The 19,022-nt window shown below is 39.7% G+C and overlaps 1 protein-coding gene across 3 annotated transcripts in view; it reads left to right on the top strand.

Moving 5' to 3' along the window:
• The window catches only part of GPR63 (G protein-coupled receptor 63), a 44,954-nt gene extending 26,163 nt beyond the window's left edge, over positions 1–18,791 (top strand). The window contains exons 1-2 of one of the 3 annotated variants that reach the window (XM_045844200.1): positions 3,542–3,648; positions 13,468–18,791. In XM_045844200.1, the coding sequence (XP_045700156.1) occupies positions 13,572–14,831 (1,260 nt within the window). In that variant the 5' untranslated portion in view covers positions 3,542–3,648; positions 13,468–13,571 and the 3' untranslated portion in view covers positions 14,832–18,791. Of the gene's footprint in view, positions 1–3,541; positions 3,649–13,421 lie in introns of those variants that run through there. The other 2 variants (XM_045844198.1, XM_045844197.1) reach the window with 2 other exon arrangements.
• The last annotated feature ends 231 nt before the right edge of the window (positions 18,792–19,022 follow it).

The raw sequence follows: 19,022 nt of genomic DNA, 5'->3' as shown, positions 1-19,022 counted from the left end.
GATAAATGATCCTGGGAAAATTGGACAGACACAGAAAAATGAAACTAGACCACCTTCATACAGCACACATAAGAATAAATACAAAATGGATCAAAGACTTAAATGTTCAGACCAGAAACCATAAAAATCCTAGAAGAAAACTTAGGCAGCAAAATCTTGGACATTGCTCATAGCAATATTTGATATGTCTCCTCAGGCAAGGGAAACAAAAGGAAGAATAAATAAATGGGACTACATCAAACTAGAAAGTTTTCGCACAGCAAAGGAAATCATCAGCAAAATAAAAAGACAGCCCATGGAATGTGAGAACATGTTCACCAATGATACATCTCACAAGGGTTAATATCCAAATTTTATGAAGAACTTACAATATTCAACACCAGAAATACCAACAATCCAATTTAAAACTGAACAAATGACCTGAACAGATACTTTTCCAAAGAGGACATTCAGATGTCCAGTAGACATCTGAAAAGATGCTCAACATCGCTAATCATCAGAGAAATGCAAATTAAAACCACAATGAGGTATCACCTCACACCAGTCACAGTGGCTGTCACCAGTAAATCAACAAACAGCAAGTTCTGGTGAAGATATGGAGAAAGGGGAACCCTTTTGCACTGTTGGTGAGAATGCAAATTGGTGCAGCCACTGTGGGAAGTAGTATGGAGACACCTCAAAAAATTAAAAATGGATCTGCCTTTTACCCAGCAATCCCACTTCTGGGAATATATCCAAAGAAACCCAAAACACTGTTTGAAAGAAGATAAGCACCACTATGTTCATTGTAGCATTATTTACAATTTCCAAGATATGGAAGCAGCCCAAGTATCCTTGAGTAGGTGAGTGGATAAAACAGCTATGGGACATGTGCACAATGGAATGTGACTCAACCATCAAGAAGAAGATAATTTTACTCTTTCTGACAGCGTGAATGAACCTGGAGAACATTGTGCTAAGTGAAATAAGCCAGTCAGAGAAAGACAAACACCATATGATTTTCATTAATATGTGGGGTCTAATGAACAAACTGAACTAACAAGCAAAATAGAGACAGACCTACAGATGCAGAGCAGGCTTACAGCTATGGGTGGCGGGGCCTTAGGAGGTGGAGGGATTGGGCAAAAAGGGAAAAGTACTCATGGACATGGACAACAGTATAGTGACTTCTGCGGGGAGGGCAGTACAAGGGGGACAAATGATAATGGAAAAAATATAATAAAATGCCTTGTCTGTCTGTTTTTAATTACTGATTTGTAGAGGTTCTCTGTGGATTCTGTATAAGAGTCCTTCGTAATTATCTCTCTATGTGGCTGTTTTACTTCGTGATGATTTTTTATAACCAGAGGTTAATTTTAATGAAATATTATCTAATTATATTTCCCTTGAGTGTATATTTTTTTGTGTCTAGTTAATACATTTTTGCTTGTGTAAGGTCCTGACATTATTCTCCAACATTATCTTCTCAACCTTTCACATTTAGATCTAAGATTCTATTTGAAATTGATTTTTACATGTGGTGTGAGTTAGGAGCCAAGGCTCATTTCTTTCCTTGTGGATATATAATTGATTCAGCACCATTTATTGAAACACTCTTCCATTCCCCCATTGAATTGCAGTGACACCTTTGTTGTATAAATCTGGTGACAGTATAAGTACTGTCTGTTATCCTCAGTTACTCTTCTTGATGGCAGACACAACAAAAAGCTTCAGGGCAAAGCCACATTCTTTTTTGAGCAACACTCTTGTCTCTTTATTTTGGTCCTCTCTTGTGTTCCAAGAATGTAGAGTTCACTTCCAAAGAGAGCCTAGGACATTTCAAAAGTTTCTTAAATGAGGAGCATCATAAGTAAATTAGCAAATACTCATTGAGGACGCACTTTGTTGTGTGCCTGCGCCTGGGCTGGGTGGGACCTGGGGAAACGGGTTTTTTTTTTTTTTTTTCCTTTGATTCTATTTGTCCCTCTGTGGTTATTAGGTGACCACACAAGGTAGCATTTTATAAATAGTGGAAAGTGTCTGAAAGTTTATTTCTGCATATTTCTGTGATTATTTTCTTCTTTCTTCTTACACCACAAATAACATTAAAAATTTACATTGGAACTCCTGCTACCATTCTTCTGAAGCCCTCCTCTTGGACATAACACCAGAAACAAACACGAGAAAAGTGGGAAGAAGGCAGGCTGCCTCGGGCCCATGGGACTGAGGAGCAATGCAGCAGTGGCTTTCCGGAGCACTCTTATTGCCACTAATAATATTAGAGTGCCGCAGCCTGGGCACAGGTGAAAAAGAAAAAAAAAAGCCTGCTTTCCCCAGCCCCCTAGCCAAAGGATGGGGAAGGGGTGGCTGTACAACAGGAGCCCTTTTTGTCAAAAACCTCGCTGCTCCTATGTTCTATGCTTTTGTAAATATAGCCAACCTTATTCTGAAACCTAGATGGAAAAGGCTAGGCCCTAAGCTAGTTAAAATTATCTTTAAAAAGAGGTGGAAGAAATCCCTCTACCTAGAATTATATTGCTGCATTATCAAGATAGTGTGATATTTGTGGAAACCGCACAGAAAAGAACCCAGAAATAATCCATAAAAATATGCTCAACATATCTCTGTGGGCGAGTGGTTCAACAAACTGTTGTAGATTGGTGGAATATTACGCAGCAGGAAATCAGAGCAAACTGTTGACGTATGAAACAACTTGAATGACTCTCCAGAGAATTACACTGAGTGAAAAAATCAGCCCCAAAAGATGACATACGGTATGATTCCATTCACATAACATCTTTAAAATAACAAACTGTCGAGACAGAGAACAGAAGTGTGGTGACCGGGAGTCAGGGAGCACCTGGGGCTGTGGGAGGGCCGGCCGGGGTGCGACTGTGAAAGGGCAGCAGCAGAGATTCTTGTGGTGATGGGGCTGTTCTGTGTGTTGACTGCATGGTTTGCGATCTCTTGTTTGTGGTGTGTGCTGTAGTTTTGCAAAAACTTGGGGAAGCTGGGTAAACGGATCTTTGTATTTCTTAAAACTTCTCGTGAATCTACAGCTATCTCAAAATAGTTTAATTAAAAAGTACATGTTATTTGGTTTGGTGTTTGGTTGAGGTGCTGCTGTAAATATAGATATTATTCTAAGTGCTGGAGAGGATATATTTAAATTGGAGCAAAATATTCCATTATTGATTTTAAAAGTGAATTTAATATGTCCAGCCATACATTTTTGATAATTTGTGAAGACTCAATTTATGAACTAGAGTCAATTTGTATTTCCTCAGGGTTTAACTCACCTAGGAACCAGTGAAGACCAAGAAAGAACCAAGAACCAAGACCAAGAACCAAGAAAAAAATCAATGAGAAAGTATTTTTTCTCTGGGTTTCCCTAAATTTCTCCAATTTCTGAATATTTGATTTATATATTTTACACTTCTGTAATATAGGGTAGAACATAGTACATAGTTTAATTTTGATGGAATTTGGAAAACATGTTAAAGCATCTAACATTGTCGGAATTGGTAACTGTTATGTTTCCACAAGTCTGGACCAGTGCAGAGCTTAGCTGATTTAACCTCATTTGAAATCTCAGCAGCCCTGGCAGAAAGCCCTGTTCCCAGAGCACAGATCTGCACATCCTCACGGCTCCATCCCTACTGCTAGATTGTGAGTGAGTAATGAGCATGCTTCCTGATTAACTGGTAAGGTGAAGAGCAGGCATCGTCTCTCCACTTTTTGGGTTAGAACAGCATTCAGTGTGTAAGTAGAGCTACAAACGTTTGTCAACTGCAAACAACCTAGGCAGAGACACCTAAATCAGTGCTTCCCTTTAATGTGCCTTGGAATCACTTCAGGATCTTTTTAAAATGCAGATTCTGATTGAGTAGGTCTACAGCCTGATATTCTGTATTTCTAACAAGTTCCCAGGTGATGCAGATACTTCTGGTCCACAGACCACTCTCAGAGTAGCAAGTTCTAGATAATATTGCAGATTTGTGACTTTTTCATTTGGCATTCCAAAGACAAGGAACCAGATAGCAACCGGCTTCGTATTAAAGGCTTATCCTTTCATTCAAATCAGAGTTTGAGGGAAATGATAGGAGAGAAAAGACACAAAGAGAGAAGGGGGGAAGAGGAGCAACTAGCCAATGGCTAGCCAGTGCCGTGGAGAAATCCTTTAGAGAGCATCAGCAGCCAGCACTGCAGGAAGTCGAAGCACTGGAGAGGGTGGAGGCTTGAAGGCACTTCAAGCAAGAGGAGCAGTCAAAGCCAATGTTGAAATAGGTCTGCTGGGGTGATGGAGGCTGGAGCAGAATAGCTACTACATTTCTTTGATTTAGCCCAAAACACAGGCATTGGGAACCTTCTGGAAGTGTGTTTCCCAGGGTGAGCTTCACATTCAGTTTAGTAACTCCCAGGGACAGCCATGTGTCCCATGAAGAAAAGCACACCATGCAGAATCTGCCTTTCTGCAGTCTTTTGGGAGCTCTGAAGGTATGTAGTAGCAGACCAGTTATGAAGCTGGGTCCTTCAGCCCTGCGCCCTGCACATCTGATCTGCGTCTTTGGTGACATCGCAGCTGAACTAAAGAGGCTAGGAAAGTGACTAGCACTTGTCCAAAGTGTGTCTGTCAGATAGGTGGTGAAGTTTATTCGCTCACCTCAGTGTTACCTGGGTCACTCAGCTATAATGAATAATTGTTATAGAGTGAGGTTTTACTGCATTAGAATTTTCTTTTTTTTACAATTCTATAATACATCATCTGCATATTTTATTAGTGTTCACCACCTCAAGTCTTTTCCATCACCATTTGTCCCACCTTTACCTTCTTCTGTCTCCCTCCACCCCCTTTAGCCTTCTGGTAATCACCGTGCTGTTATCTGTGTCTGAGGGTTTTTTCCTAATCCCTTCACCTTTTTCACCCAGCCCCAGGCCACCCCCTGTGACAGCTGTCAGTCTGTTCTCTCTTTATGAGTCTGTTTCTATTTTGTTTGTTAGTTTATTTTGTTAATTAGATTTCACACATGAGTGAAATCACATGGTGTTTGTCTTTCTCTGACTGGGTTAACCCTGGTCAGTTATAATGAATAATTCTTACAGAATGAGGTTTACTGTATTCAAATTTTAATGAGGTACCACTTTATACTTCCTTTCTAATACATTGAAAATATTTTTAGGACTCCAATTAATTATTTTTATTATAAAGGTAATAAAAGCGCATTAAAATGTAGAAAGAAAAAAGCCCATATTTTTACTATGATTAACATTGCTTTCAGCATTGGAGTGATTATTTCCCTGGAGCCTGTGTGTGTGTGTGTGTGTGTGTGTGTGTGTGTGTAAAACTGTTACACTTTGTATGCAAGATTTCATCCCATTTTTAAAGACTTTCCATGCAAGCATTTCTCCATGTCTTTACATGGAGATTTGAATGCCATAAGTAACACTGAAAGTGTCTGAATCATGTCTCATTGAGGTAACTAGACCCCTAACTATGGTCATTTGGATCAAAAGATCCTTAAAGAGCAGTCAGTGTTTGGAATATATGTGGGGAAAGGGGAAGTAGAAATAGATGATTAGGAAATATTCTTGTTTTGTGGTACCTTTTCTTTCCTCTAAGTTTAAAATTACCTCTAAGTTTTAAAGCGTGAGACAGTTCTGTTATTTTATTAAAGAGATTCACAGAGATGGGTATTTTACTTTGTGAGTAGTTATATTTACAGAGTGTATGTACTCCAGAGGAATCCCAGATTACTTTTTGCAGTCAGTCTTCCCTCACCACCTGGTCTTAATTAAAGACCTAGTAAAAAAATCCGAACAGGCGCCTTGCTCCTGGGGAGATAATGTCGTTGTAACACAGCGCTGACCTGGGGGTGCACACAGAGTGCACCTGGAGCACAGAGAGGAGGTGTACAGGTGAGCTTGCAGCCTTGAGAAAGACTCCTGAAGAGAATGATAACCTAAAGGAAGTAAGATTGTGTAGGGGGGACCCGAGGGAAGTGTGGATGACCCTCTAAGGCAGAGGGACCAGCAGGTGTCATGGGTCCATCCCCGGAATGGTCACTGCATGGAGATGGAGTGCTTGGCCGTCACATGACCACCTGTATGACCCAGTGACCCTGCCCTTACCAGGTGAAGAGAGAAGGGGCATTGTCAGAAAGAAAAAAAAAAAACAACTAAACAACAAATAGGTGGATATATTATAAGGTAGGGGAGCAGAATTTCCTTTATAAATGCTGGTACTTGTATTTTTGGTGACCATCCTTCCATATCTCCTTGGCCCCTGCATTCTTACTAGTTACAAGTATATTGGATCCCTCAAGATTGAGGAGAAAAAAAGGTTGATCACCATTGATGTAGCTGATGGGAACCCGTCAGGTGTTTAAATGATTAGGATTGTGATTAAAAAAATATTCATCTGGCTATAGTTTGATGGGTGGATTTAAAGGGGGAGGGAAAGACCGAGGAAGAGAGACCATTTAGGAGGCTCCCACCTGGACTAGAGACGTGGTGATAGGGTTAAGGAGGAGGCGAACAGTTTAGAAACTACTTAGGGGGTAAAACTGGCAGGCTAGAGTGACGGGTTTGGTGGGCTGGTAGAGAGACAACCAGAAATGGTGTTTGACTCCCAGGTTTGGGGTTGGAGTAAATGGATGAGTTTGTTAACTGCAGTTAGGGTACAGAAGAAAAGTAGTAGTAGTAATACATTTTTAGATTAGTATCTCTTTTTCAGTGCTTTGGTGTTTCTAAGCTGGGGTTTACTAGAAACCGTAGCGTGAGGCAAAGCTAACATAATGGAAGGCAGTACTGGGAAGTGCAATCCCTGGGAAGCAAGCATGAGGGGGGTGGGGGAAGTGAGGCAGGGAGGACAGAAAGCAATTTTAAGGCAGTGTGTTATGCTGACCTGGCCACCACGTGATCAGGTGAGTTGTCTAGACAGACTAAAGGACGCTCCATAGGCCTGGTGGTCAGTTGGGAATGTAAGGAAGAGTCACCCTTGCTGTCTCCTACATCTCTGCAGAGATTCTCACCAGGGAGTGTTGTTAGACTTTTGCTCTTTGACTGGGATAAGGAGCCACTCTGGCAGCCAGTGGAAGGCAGATCTCATGCCCACCAGTGTGGTGTGTAATATGAATTGGGAAGGGGTGGGAGGAGCTGGAATTTTGGTGGGTTGTGTGGAGTCAGAGCTGAGCACTCAGCTGAGAGCCAGCGGGTTTAGGGAGGCCCCCGTGGCAGGTGGGACTGCATGAATATAGAGACATGTAAACAGGATCCAAAGCACTTTTCCAACTTTTCTCAACCCCTTTTTTATTTCCTAGTTTCACTGTTATGGTCTATAAGAGTTTCAAAATGCTTTGATTTTTTATTATACTGTTTTATTTTTATTACTGCTTAGGTTTTAATCTTAGATTCATGTTTCCCTGGTTTCTATGAGCCCACTTCCTCCATTCACATAATTTCTAGACTGTGGGTTTAGTATAATTGTGTTCCTCTATTTATTTGTTTGGTTCGTTTGGGCTACTGTAATAAAATACCACAGACTGGGTGCTGGCTTACAAACAACAGAACTTTATTCCTCCTAGCTCTGGAGGCTGGAGTCTGAGACCAGAGTGCCAGCACGGTCAGGTGGGGGCCGCTTCCAGGTTGCAGACCTCTCACTGTTTTCTCTCTTGGCAGGAGGTGCAGGGAGATTCCTCATGCCCCTTTTATTTAGTTTTATTGTTTTTTCCATTACCATTTATCTCCCCCACACCCTCTGCCCTCTGCCGAGCTCCCCCTACCTCCCACCCCACCCCCACAATCTAATTCCTTTCCTGAGTGCTCTGCTCTCACGCTCTCACGACAGAATCATTTCCCAGAGGTCCTTGCCTCCTAATGCCATCAAATTAGGCCATTAGGTTTTCAACATACGAATTTTGAGGGGACACAAATACTCAGACTAGAGTAACTCTCTGACTCATTGCTGAGAGAATGGAAACCTACTCTGACAGATCCCACTAGGTAATTGTTTCCTGTATTCCCTGTGTATCATTACTATGTCCATCTCTGTAGCCTGCTTCCCAGATAGACAATATACACTAAATGTTTTAGTAAAGCACCATAAAAGTAATGCTGTAAAGTGAGCTCTTTTTTAAGAGTTTCATAAATAGGGAATAAAGGGAGGCATTTAATTACGAATGTGATAACAGAATTTTTTTAAGTTAGTGATTCAATAGCTTTTTGATTATAGACTGTGCACCAGGCTATTGATTGAGTTTCTGGATAGTCCTGAGCAAAAAAATCACATCTTGCCTTTCTGGAGTTTGCTGTCTGGCCGGGGCGGGGTAGAGTGGGGTGGGCACAGGCACAGGCATGGCTCAGGGGATGCTGTGGACACTGTAAAAAGATTGTGGATCGGGTGTTATCACAGAGAAGTATGTGTCAGAATGAGACAATAGAATAGGGGTGGGGATTGGCTTGGTCAGCGGACCAGGGAAGATTCCCATAGGAATGGAAAAGTAAGAATTCACAAAGTGAACAGGGAATAAGGATGGGTGAATAATTAGCAGGAGGCGTTTTTTTCATTGAACAAATGTTTACTGAATGTCAACTTTGTGGCAGGCACAGTTGTAGTAGATGTTGGGAATCCAATTGTGAAGAGCCCAGGCAAAAATTTCCACCTTATGAGAGTTGTTGGTAGTTTGGACAGGATGATGTAGATGGTTGGAGAGAAGTGGCCTGATAGGAAAAATGTTTAGGAGTTAAAATGTACAGTTCTTGGAGGATGGGGTCAACTATAGCTGAGGGAGGAAGATGAGAAAGTGACTGTTAGGTTTCTGGCTTGTAAAACCAGGTGGGTGGTGATCCAGTCTCGGAGCATGGAAATACTAGTGCAGGGTAGCTTAGAGGGGGCAGGGGCTATCCCCTAAGTTTAATTTGGACATGCGGAGTTGGAGGTGCTTTTGAGATATCCTCGTGGAGATGTTAAATGAGTGTTGGGTCCATGAGGCTGGAACTCAGAAGTGCGCTTTGGGGCCATCGAAACTCATGTGCCAGGTACTTCCTTAGGTGTAAAACACAAAACAAAATTTTTCATCCTTGCCCTATGCAGATGGTTCATAGGTGATAACAGAAGATATTCAAGCTTTGACACAGCAGTTATAGATCTCAGCAGGCTTATGATTTGTTTTAAGATTCCAGGTTCATGATCTAATTAGACTTGATGTTTCATTCCAAATACTGAATTTACAGTCAAATATCATTGTGAGAACATCCATGGCAGGGAAGTAATATATCTGTGAACTATTGAAAAAGGCTGATGAAATGAAGATGGCCTGCATTTTTCCCAATAATAGTTTCAAGGGAGGTAAAGATTCTCAGCAGAACAATGATCTAATGAATGTAAGCCCAAAAATAAAAATGCGAATAGGAGACAAAAGGGATATTAATGAAACCTGTCACCCGTGGGGCTCATCAGGTTTTTTTTCTTTTTGTATTTCTAGAAAGGTTCCAGAAGGCTAATCTTCTATTAGCCACTTAAAATTTTTCCTGGACTTTAATTATAATTAATATATTTTTCTACTAAGTGTTGACCTGTTTTGCCACTTGACTTTCAGTTTTAATTGTCATCAGAAATCACTTAGAATATTTTCCTTGAAATAGCTCTCGCTGACATTTGGTTTCATTTCTGCTTATTATTTGTGGAGAAAAGGTAACATGAATGCAAATAAATCCTCATGCTTAATAATCTATTTTAAACATGTCCATGGAAGAACTAAATGTTTCTTCATAAGAAAATGAGAAACATTCTTTTTTGTGTGTGATAAACATTCTGGTAGGAATTAGAAATATATCAGAAATGGAACAGTGGTATAAATAGAACACTGCCTAAGGTTCATCCTTAAAATGTACCCATAGCATTTTTCCCTTTAGTTTTATTGCAGGTAGGGTTTAAGTTAGATATACCTTGAAAATAAGTGAAATTTTAGTGCAGTGATGATCTCTTTGTAAAAATAACTTTAAATGGACCCCTCCCCACCTCATCCATTGCACTTAATTGTTACATATTCTTTTTTGGTTAGTTTGTTCAAAGCTTTCTTTTACTTTACCTATAGGTAAACCAAAAAAAAAAAACCAAAACCCCTCAAGAAAACCAAACAATTCAGCTCCCAAAAAGTAAACATTTCTGTTGTGATATAAATTTATTTGTAGACTCTTCCTTTTAATTTTAAAGCAGATTGCCCCCTGAAAGTGATTGCTTTTTGTTTTATTTTTAATGAAATAAAGTTGAAATTCGGGTTACCTCTGAGATGAAATGCCTTGCTTGCTCTTTATTTCAGGATCCATCTACCTCATAGGAGAACTCAGGAGTATACTCCCCTCCGTCCTAATGTGTTCTTTGTCTGGCATTCTCCTTTTCTAACCAGAATTCCTGGACATGAAGCAAGGGCTTGTTGTAGGCAAAAATATATAGGCACGACTTTGTGTGCGATACCTGTCTTATTTAATGGGTACTTCTCAATCCAAAGCTTCTGGGGAGATCTATATGGTGTGTCAGCTTCTTCTAAGCCTATTTCCCTGGAGGTGTTGAGGGTAAGGAGTCCTCTGTTTGGGTTTGTTCAGTCACTTACCACATTACCATTTGCTTTTTGCTTAAAAAAAAAAGTCCCCGTCTATTGATTTGTCTTTCATTCTTATCTTTTGTCCTTTTGTGTTGTAATTTTTGTTTTTAAAAAAATCCCTCTACTGTCATTTTAGTGTGATTTTGAGATGCAGGGTTTATGGTTAGTCTGCCCTGTTTAACCAGAAATCCAGGAACCATTTGTTTATTGCTGTCTCTCTAGTGCTTGGCACATACTAGGTTATGAAATAAATATTTGATAAATGAGTAATCGAATCAATTGCATTAGAACTTTTTATAGTAAAGGAGGCTTTGATAGCAGAAAAATATTATGGTTATATATGTATATATAATAACCTAAAAAGCATCTTTTAAATGTGGTTTTGCTTTAGCTTCATCCCAATTTTTTATTTTGTTTCTCAAGCTGGCCCAGGAAACTGAATGTTTTAATGTGTGTCCATCAACAAAATGAAAAGGCAACATCCTGAGTGGGATAAAATATTTGTAAATCATATATCTGATAAGAGGTTAATATCCATTTTATATAATAACTCATACAATTCAATACTAAAAAAAACCCCAAATAAGCCAATTAAAGATGGGCAGATCTGAATAGACATTTTTCCAAAGAGGTCATACAGATGGTGAATAGGTACATGAAAAGATGCTCAACATCACTAATCATCAGGGAAATGCAAAGGAAAACCACAATGAGACACCACCTCACACCTGTTAGAATGACTGCTATAAAAGTGAAAAAAATTGTTGGCGAGGATGTGGAGAAAAGGGGTCTGTAAATTGGAACAGCCACTGTGGAAAACAGTATGGAGGTTCTTCCAAAAATTCAAAAGAGAACTATAATATGACCCACCAATTCTACTTCCGTACATTTCTCCAAAGAAAAGAGCAGTGTGACTTGAAAAGATATCTGCAGCCCCATGTCCATTTCAGCATTATTCACAATAGCCAAGATATGGAAACAACCTAAGTGTTCGTCAGTGGATGAGTGGATAAAGAAAATGTGGTATATACATACCTGTATTTGTATGTATGTATGAATGTATATGTATATATGTACACACAATGGAATATTCAACCATATAAAAAATGAAATCTTGCTATTTGTAACAACATGGGTGGATCTTGAGGGCATTATAGTAAGTGAAATAAGTGAGATGATAAAAAAAAGTATAGTATAATTTTACTTATATGTGGGATCTAAACAAAACAAAATAAGAAAACCAAGCTTATAGATACAGAGAATAGATTGGTGGTTTCCGGAGGTGGGGGGATAGGAGGTGGACAAAATGGATCAAGGGAATCAGAATGTACAGACTTCCAGTTACAAAATAAATGTCATGGGGATAGAATATACAGCAGGTGATTATAGTTAATAACATTGTATTGTATATTTGAAAGTTGCTAAGGTCTTAAAAGTTCTCATCACAGTAAGAATAATTTTAACTAAGTATGATGACAGATGTTGACTAGACTTACCGTGGTAATCATTTTACAGTGTGTACAAGTATCAAATCATTATATATCCAAAATGAAATTAATGTATGCCAATTATATTTTAATACACAACAAAGTGTTAACTATTTCAGGGTGGATATATGTTTGTTTACTTGGTCAAGAACAATTAATAGCTGTTACATTATGCTTAAGACATAACATGTGACCATTTATAATTTTTTAAAGATTTTATTTATTTATTTTTAGAGAGGGAAGGGAGGGAGAAAGAGAGAGGGAGAGAGAAACATCAATGTGCGGTTGCTGGGGGTTATGGCCTGCAACCCAGGCATGTACCCTGGCTGGGAATCGAACCTACAACACTTTGGTTCACAGCCCGCGCTCAATCTACTGAGTTATGCCAGCCAGAGCCGACCATTTATAATTTTTCTCTGTAGATAGACTTGTATTGAGTCTGATGTATGTAGCAAGCATAGTCTTTATTCTTATTCATACATATATTTAGGTAGTTCTAAAGAGATTATGGTGCATGGCTTTCTAACTACCACAGCCCCCTAATCATGGGCCCTTTGTGGTTAATAAAGTCTGAGATCACTGCCTCAGTATGGCATCTCATCCACTTTGCTTTTCAAAGTGAAAATGTGAAGATGGGTAACATCTAGTAGGGACAAAGAAATTGAGTTAGTTAATCGAGAATAACTAGTAAAATTAATACTTTGAACAAGCGGATCATTCTCCTTATTCATAAAGGCATCCCTGACAACAGAGGTGATTATAGAGAGATACCAGTATGATAGACATTCCATGATTTGGCTATAGGGCTGGATCTTGGGCCTGCCAAATGGGGTGCCTCCACCCGCCCTACCCCAGGAAATGAATAAATGAACTTTTGGAGTTTACCCCTAAAATTAGTGACTAATTCTAAGTCCAAATAATGAGCAAGTTAAGCTCCCATACATTTATTTCCTCCCAATCTTTGGGATTTAGTAAAGGAATCTACCCAGAAATCCAAAGAGAATTCTTTCTAATGAAAAAGGTTATCTCTGCAATAAAGAAGGAAGAATCCACATCACAAAAATGGTAGAAATTTAAAAGAATAATTAAAAATAAGGTTGTAACTTTTGACTTTGAAGCAATAATATGTTTTGGTTCTTTTCACTTTCACCTCAAATGTGAAATTTCAGCCATGGTTGACTAAAAATAAAACGACAGAGCAGCAGTGTTTTGGTACTGCCTTTGCTAGAGATGTATATATTTTTAAAGGGTTAAAAAAAGCTAACCTGATCCTTCATGATGAAAGGCAAGAAGTCAAAAGTTATTTACAAACCTCATTTCTCATTTACTTTCTGTGTTTTGGGCTTATTTTCAGGCAAAAGGGCTCCTGTGGAAGATGGACGTGTTTGTTTATTTTCCAGAATGTGTTCCCAAGCCCATCAGTGAAACGTGATAGTGCTGCTTGGTGTTGAGATGCTTGAAGAACACCCACTGACCTGCCGACGCCTTCCATCCTACTGCAACCATGGTCTTCTCTGCAGTGTTGACGGCATCCCACACTGGGGCAACCAACACCACGTTTGTAGTCTATGAAAACACCTACTCGAATGTTACGGTGCCTGCACCATTCCAGCATCCTGGCATTGGTCCGCTGCTGAGATACAATTCTGAAACCATGGCTCCCACGGGGATGAGTTCCTTGACGGTGAATAGCACAGCTGTACCCCCAACACCAGCCGTTTATAAGAGCCTGAACTTGCCCCTCCAAATCATTCTTTCTGCTATAATGATATTTATTCTGTTTGTGTCTTTTCTTGGGAACTTGGTGGTTTGCCTCATGGTTTACCAAAAAGCTGCCATGCGATCTGCCATTAACATCCTCCTTGCCAGCCTGGCATTTGCAGACATGTTGCTGGCAGTGCTGAACATGCCCTTTGCTTTGGTAACTATTCTTACTACCAGATGGATTTTTGGGAAGTTCTTTTGTAGGGTATCTGCTATGTTTTTCTGGTTATTTGTGATTGAGGGAGTAGCCATCCTGCTCATCATCAGCATTGATAGGTTCCTTATTATAGTCCAGAGGCAGGACAAGCTAAATCCATATAGGGCTAAGGTTCTGATTGCCGTATCTTGGGCAACTTCCTTTTGTATAGCCTTCCCTTTGGCCGTCGGAAACCCTGATCTGCAGATACCTTCCCGAGCCCCACAGTGCGTGTTTGGATACTCAGCCGATCCCGGATACCAGGCTTATGTGATTTTGATTTCTCTTACTTCATTCTTCATACCCTTCCTGGTGATACTCTACTCGTTTATGGGCATACTCAACACTCTTCGGCACAATGCCTTGAGGATCCATAGCTACCCTGAGGGTATATGCCTCAGCCAGGCCAGCAAACTGGGTCTCATGAGTCTACAGAGGCCCTTCCAGATGAGCATCGACATGGGCTTTAAAACACGTGCCTTCACAACCATTTTGATTCTCTTTGCTGTCTTCATCATCTGCTGGGCCCCGTTCACCACCTACAGCCTTGTGGCAACATTCAGTAAGCACTTTTACTATAAGCACAACTTTTTTGAGATTAGCACCTGGCTGCTTTGGCTCTGCTACCTCAAGTCTGCATTGAACCCACTGATTTACTACTGGAGGATTAAGAAATTCCACGATGCCTGCCTGGACATGATGCCCAAGTCTTTCAAGTTTTTGCCGCGTCTCCCTGGCCACACGAGGCGCCGGATACGCCCCAGTGCCGTCTATGTGTGTGGGGAGCATCGGACGGTGGTGTGAATGTTGGAACTGCCTGATGTTTTGGGTGATGGTGGTTCTTTATCTGACTCTGAATTTTCTTTCACGTGGCTGTTCCACTTACACGTTACTGTTTTTCATAGGTTTGTGTGTAAGTGTGTGTGTGCACAGTATAAAGAAGGAATGGTGACCAGTTATAAATCTGTTACCAAGGATACACAAAAGGGAAGTGATCACCAATGTTACCTCCAGAATTCAAGAGAAATCCTTGATTCAGGGTGGGGAGATGGTTTTTGTTTCTTTGGTTGGCTTAGTTTTGGAGGTAGGAATCAGGATTGTGCTTCATTGAGCCTGCAGTTACACTGAATTGTAGGTGTTTGGTATGCTGCTCAGGTGTTCTTAGTTGAGTTTATTAATTCTTTTTCTTCTGGAAGACACTGCTGCTTTCTGCCATCATATTGGAGCCAAAAACCACATACATCTCAGTGGATAAACATTTACTTTTATTTTAAAAACCCCAAGGGGGTTAGTGACATTTTGAAGGTCATTAATATTTGCTTTGGTGCACTTTAAGAAACAATGTACAAACTAATTCAATCGTGTTTTTCAGAATTTGTTTTTATACATGACATGTTGTACTTTAGGAAACATTGCATTATCATTTCTAAGGAGATAGTTTTTAAAAAATTTTTCATATGCATGTGCAGTTTTAAAGGAGAGAACAGAAATGTAGAAATTTTTCTAAGCACAATAGCGATTCTTCAGAGTAATAGGGCAAAGTTAAGGAGACAGCACCCTTGCAGATTTAAATGGGATGCAGTGAGGGGCGGCTGCTGTGGGCTGAGGGGATTCTTTTACTCAAGGGTTCTCACTGAGTCCAGCAGGCCCTACCGCTTACTGGACACTTACCATGTGCCAGGCACTGTGCATTTTTTTATCCTCACAGCATCCTGTGAGGTAGGTATTATTTCTTTTTTAAGGTGAAGAAAGCAAGTCTCAGAGACTAAAATTCTGCCCAAGGTTAATGGTGGAGCTGCAATCCAAAACAAATTTACCGAGTCCTGGGGTGGTGCTGTTTCACGCATCATTCAGGTATGGGTGCTGCAGAGCCAGGGGGAACTTAGTATGTCCTTTTATTTTTTAAGACTATACAACCTTTTAAAGATAACTCTACTTTTTAATTACCAAAAGAAATGTTGAAACTATTGTAAGAAAGTCTGGGGAATATAAAATGAAATAAAATCACTCCCAATCTCCCTTTCATAGTGGAACTTTAAAATCTTAGCTAAAGGAGGCTATCAGGAAATAAGGTGATTTTTTGGTTTACAAAACGAGAGACTTAACAATTACAGAGAGGTGAAATGCAGCTGTGCGAAGGTCCTGGCCTTGCAGGGTTGGAGGTTTCCAGTTGTTCCAGGTTTCAGCTGTTTCTGAATGTTCTGGGGCTTCCAGAACTGCAGTGTTACCTGTGCTTGCCCCAGCAGCGCTGGAGTCTGGGAATGTGTTCAGAGGCGAGTCTGCCACCAAGAAGCAAATCTAAGCCCCACTGTGGGCGTAGAGCAAGTTGTAATAGGGCAGATCTGGGGTTTCAGGTGATTATTTTCTTGCTTGTGATCTGACCCCCAAGGTGATCCAGACCCTTTCTTTGGTCCCTTTCTCTCTTAAACCACTGATATGGTCTGTAAAGTAGCTGACAGGGATGGGGCTTCAGGCTAAGGCTGTATGTAAGGGTTGAAAGTGTAGCCTCTTGGCTACATCATGGGCTTTATAAATAAGTAAGTTAACCATGAACACTTACGGACTTATAGCATCTTTTCTGAATTTTAGTGCTTTGTGAACCAGTGGGGAAAATGGGCCTCTGTTCCTCAGTTATACAGCCAGAGAGCTGGATTAAACGGATGTAAGGTCTGGTCCAACTGTACTATGCTTTCCTCCATGTGAGAGTGGAGATTTTTGGAGAACCCAGTTGAGGACAGCTTCACTCTTTGGTTCCAGCATTACTTCTTTACTCTTTATTTTACTAGCTATTTCTGAACAGCGAGCATCTGAAGAGCATGTGGCACAGTGTCATCAGAGGTTAGGACTTTGGCAGGTGGATCACATCACAAAAGACCTGGGAAACCTTGCTGTTGCAATCGAAACAGTGTCGGAACTCATTCTCCAGTTAAAGAGCTTTTTTTGGACTCAAGCATGTTATTTTAACATGTTGTTTTGAAATCATCTGATGATAGTCACTTACCTCTGGTTTCTGCCTAAGTTCTTCACAGGTAAAAATTTTGTGTCTGTAAGTATCTTATAGTACACAAACACTATGGTAAATACTAGCAGCATGTAGAAGGGTATCTACTTTCCATTTTCAATATAAACTGGATTTCAAGCAGACATTAAGTACATTTCCTTAGACTTTCTCTAAGGAAAGTTAGCATGCTCTGTATTCATCTTATATATTGGTGGTAGGCCTTGAGACTCCTTCTAGGTTGGAGCTGAAACTGAGCTTTTGTCGTCTTTTGTCATTTTTTATGAGCAATTCTTAGGTACTTTTGTGCGGCCTTGTAGGCAGTGTTATCATTCAGTGAGAGCCCTGGAGTGCCTGCTGAGATGCACTGTGTTTGTGAAAGAAAACAGAAGAAAGGAGGCTTTGTGCGAATTCGGTGACAAGGACCAGCAGCTCTCTTTACACTGGATAATCTTGATCAGATGACAGTTTACAAATCATTTTGAGCGTTTTTTATTATGTATAGATTTTGAAAGCTTTTTAAAAAGTACTCTGGAGTACCTTTGAAAAATTTAGGTGCAGACTCATATGTTGCCTATTCCCCTATATTTTCTTGAGGGGAAAATAAATACCACTACTAATTATTGCCACTGACTGACATAATCAGAAATGCTTTGCTTTTATTTTTTTTTTTCTGGTCAGTAGGTAAGAAGCATGAAAGACGGTGAAATATTTGTGGTCAAAAGAAATCCCTAATAGTCTGCAGTAGTGATATGTAAACTTCAATATGAATATGTGTCTAAGTGTTCCCAGGGGGGTGTCAACAGTGCAGCTGCCCAGGACCCCCAGAGGATCTGGGATTGGGCCCAGGAATGCATGCTTTTGTTTTGTTGAGCACTGTGCTTGCTGATTCTGACACAGGTGGTCCCTGGGGCATGCTTCAAGAAACGCTTCTATTGAAAATATACCCACTTCAACATTGTCTGTTTTGTGTTGGAAGCCATTGTCTTCCAGTGCATGGGTAACCCACATTAAGAGGAGAATCTACTTGTCATTGAGCCTAATGTGCTGCCACACGTGTTAGTGCTGGATCTCACCAGTATTAGCTGTACCTTCCTCATCTGGCAAAATTCTGGTCAACCGATCTTGTTTCACGGTAGAGCAAAAAGAGTGACTTAATACTTGAAAGTCATGACTTTCTGGAGTCTAATTCCCCTAGTATCTTCTTTTCTCTGAGACAGAGATCTTTATTGTATGTGACCTACTGGGGGGTATGAGGGGAATGTGAAGGTTCATCTAATTCCTGTTGCTCTGCTTATACCAGTCGTGTTCAATGGAAGCATGAAGAAAATAAAATAACCTTTTAAACCTGTGTATGTTGGTTGCTAACAAAGATATTTAATTTTTTCATCTTTTGTTTACATGAAAATATTTATGTATTATATATCACAGAAAAATATTCACTTCACATTTTATTCTTCCATGATTTTAGTTTAAGTTAAAGGACTGCTTAATTCAAATTATTTTCTGAACCATAGTCCTTCTAAACTGCCTTTATTCAAGACTCAGTTTTTACAATAAAAGTATCAAAACACTTGTTTGTTATTACAGATAAATGGTAATACATTTCTTAGATATATATTGGTACTAGTACTTTGTAATTAAAATAATTTATTTTACAATAGTACCTGATCTGTATGGGGGGTCACTTTGAATTTTGGGCTGTTAATATTTAGAAATCAAAAAGTATGGTTATTTGTGCATATTCTTATTACAACCAGGACAAATGCTCCCAGTAAGAAAATGAATAAATGTTTAACATTTCTAAAGTGGAGTTTTTCTTTTTTGAAGAGTACTTCATTTTATCTTAGAAAAATTGTCATGAATAATACTTTGTGTTAAATTAAAATTTGAGCTTAGTTTGAAATCCTGCCTTTTTTTATTCTTATTTTCAAATTAGCTCTTAAAGCCTGTCTTTGTGTAATTATACTCAAGTTTTAGAAATTCCCAGGGTAGTC

The sequence above is a fragment of the Phyllostomus hastatus genome, unplaced genomic scaffold (assembly GCF_019186645.2).
Source record: "Phyllostomus hastatus isolate PE091 unplaced genomic scaffold, TTU_PhHast_1.1 phas_contig_40, whole genome shotgun sequence".
Lineage (NCBI taxonomy): Eukaryota > Metazoa > Chordata > Mammalia > Chiroptera > Phyllostomidae > Phyllostomus > Phyllostomus hastatus.
The sequence above is the reverse complement of the archived record's forward strand: the minus strand, read 5'-3'. Positions and strand labels throughout refer to the sequence as shown.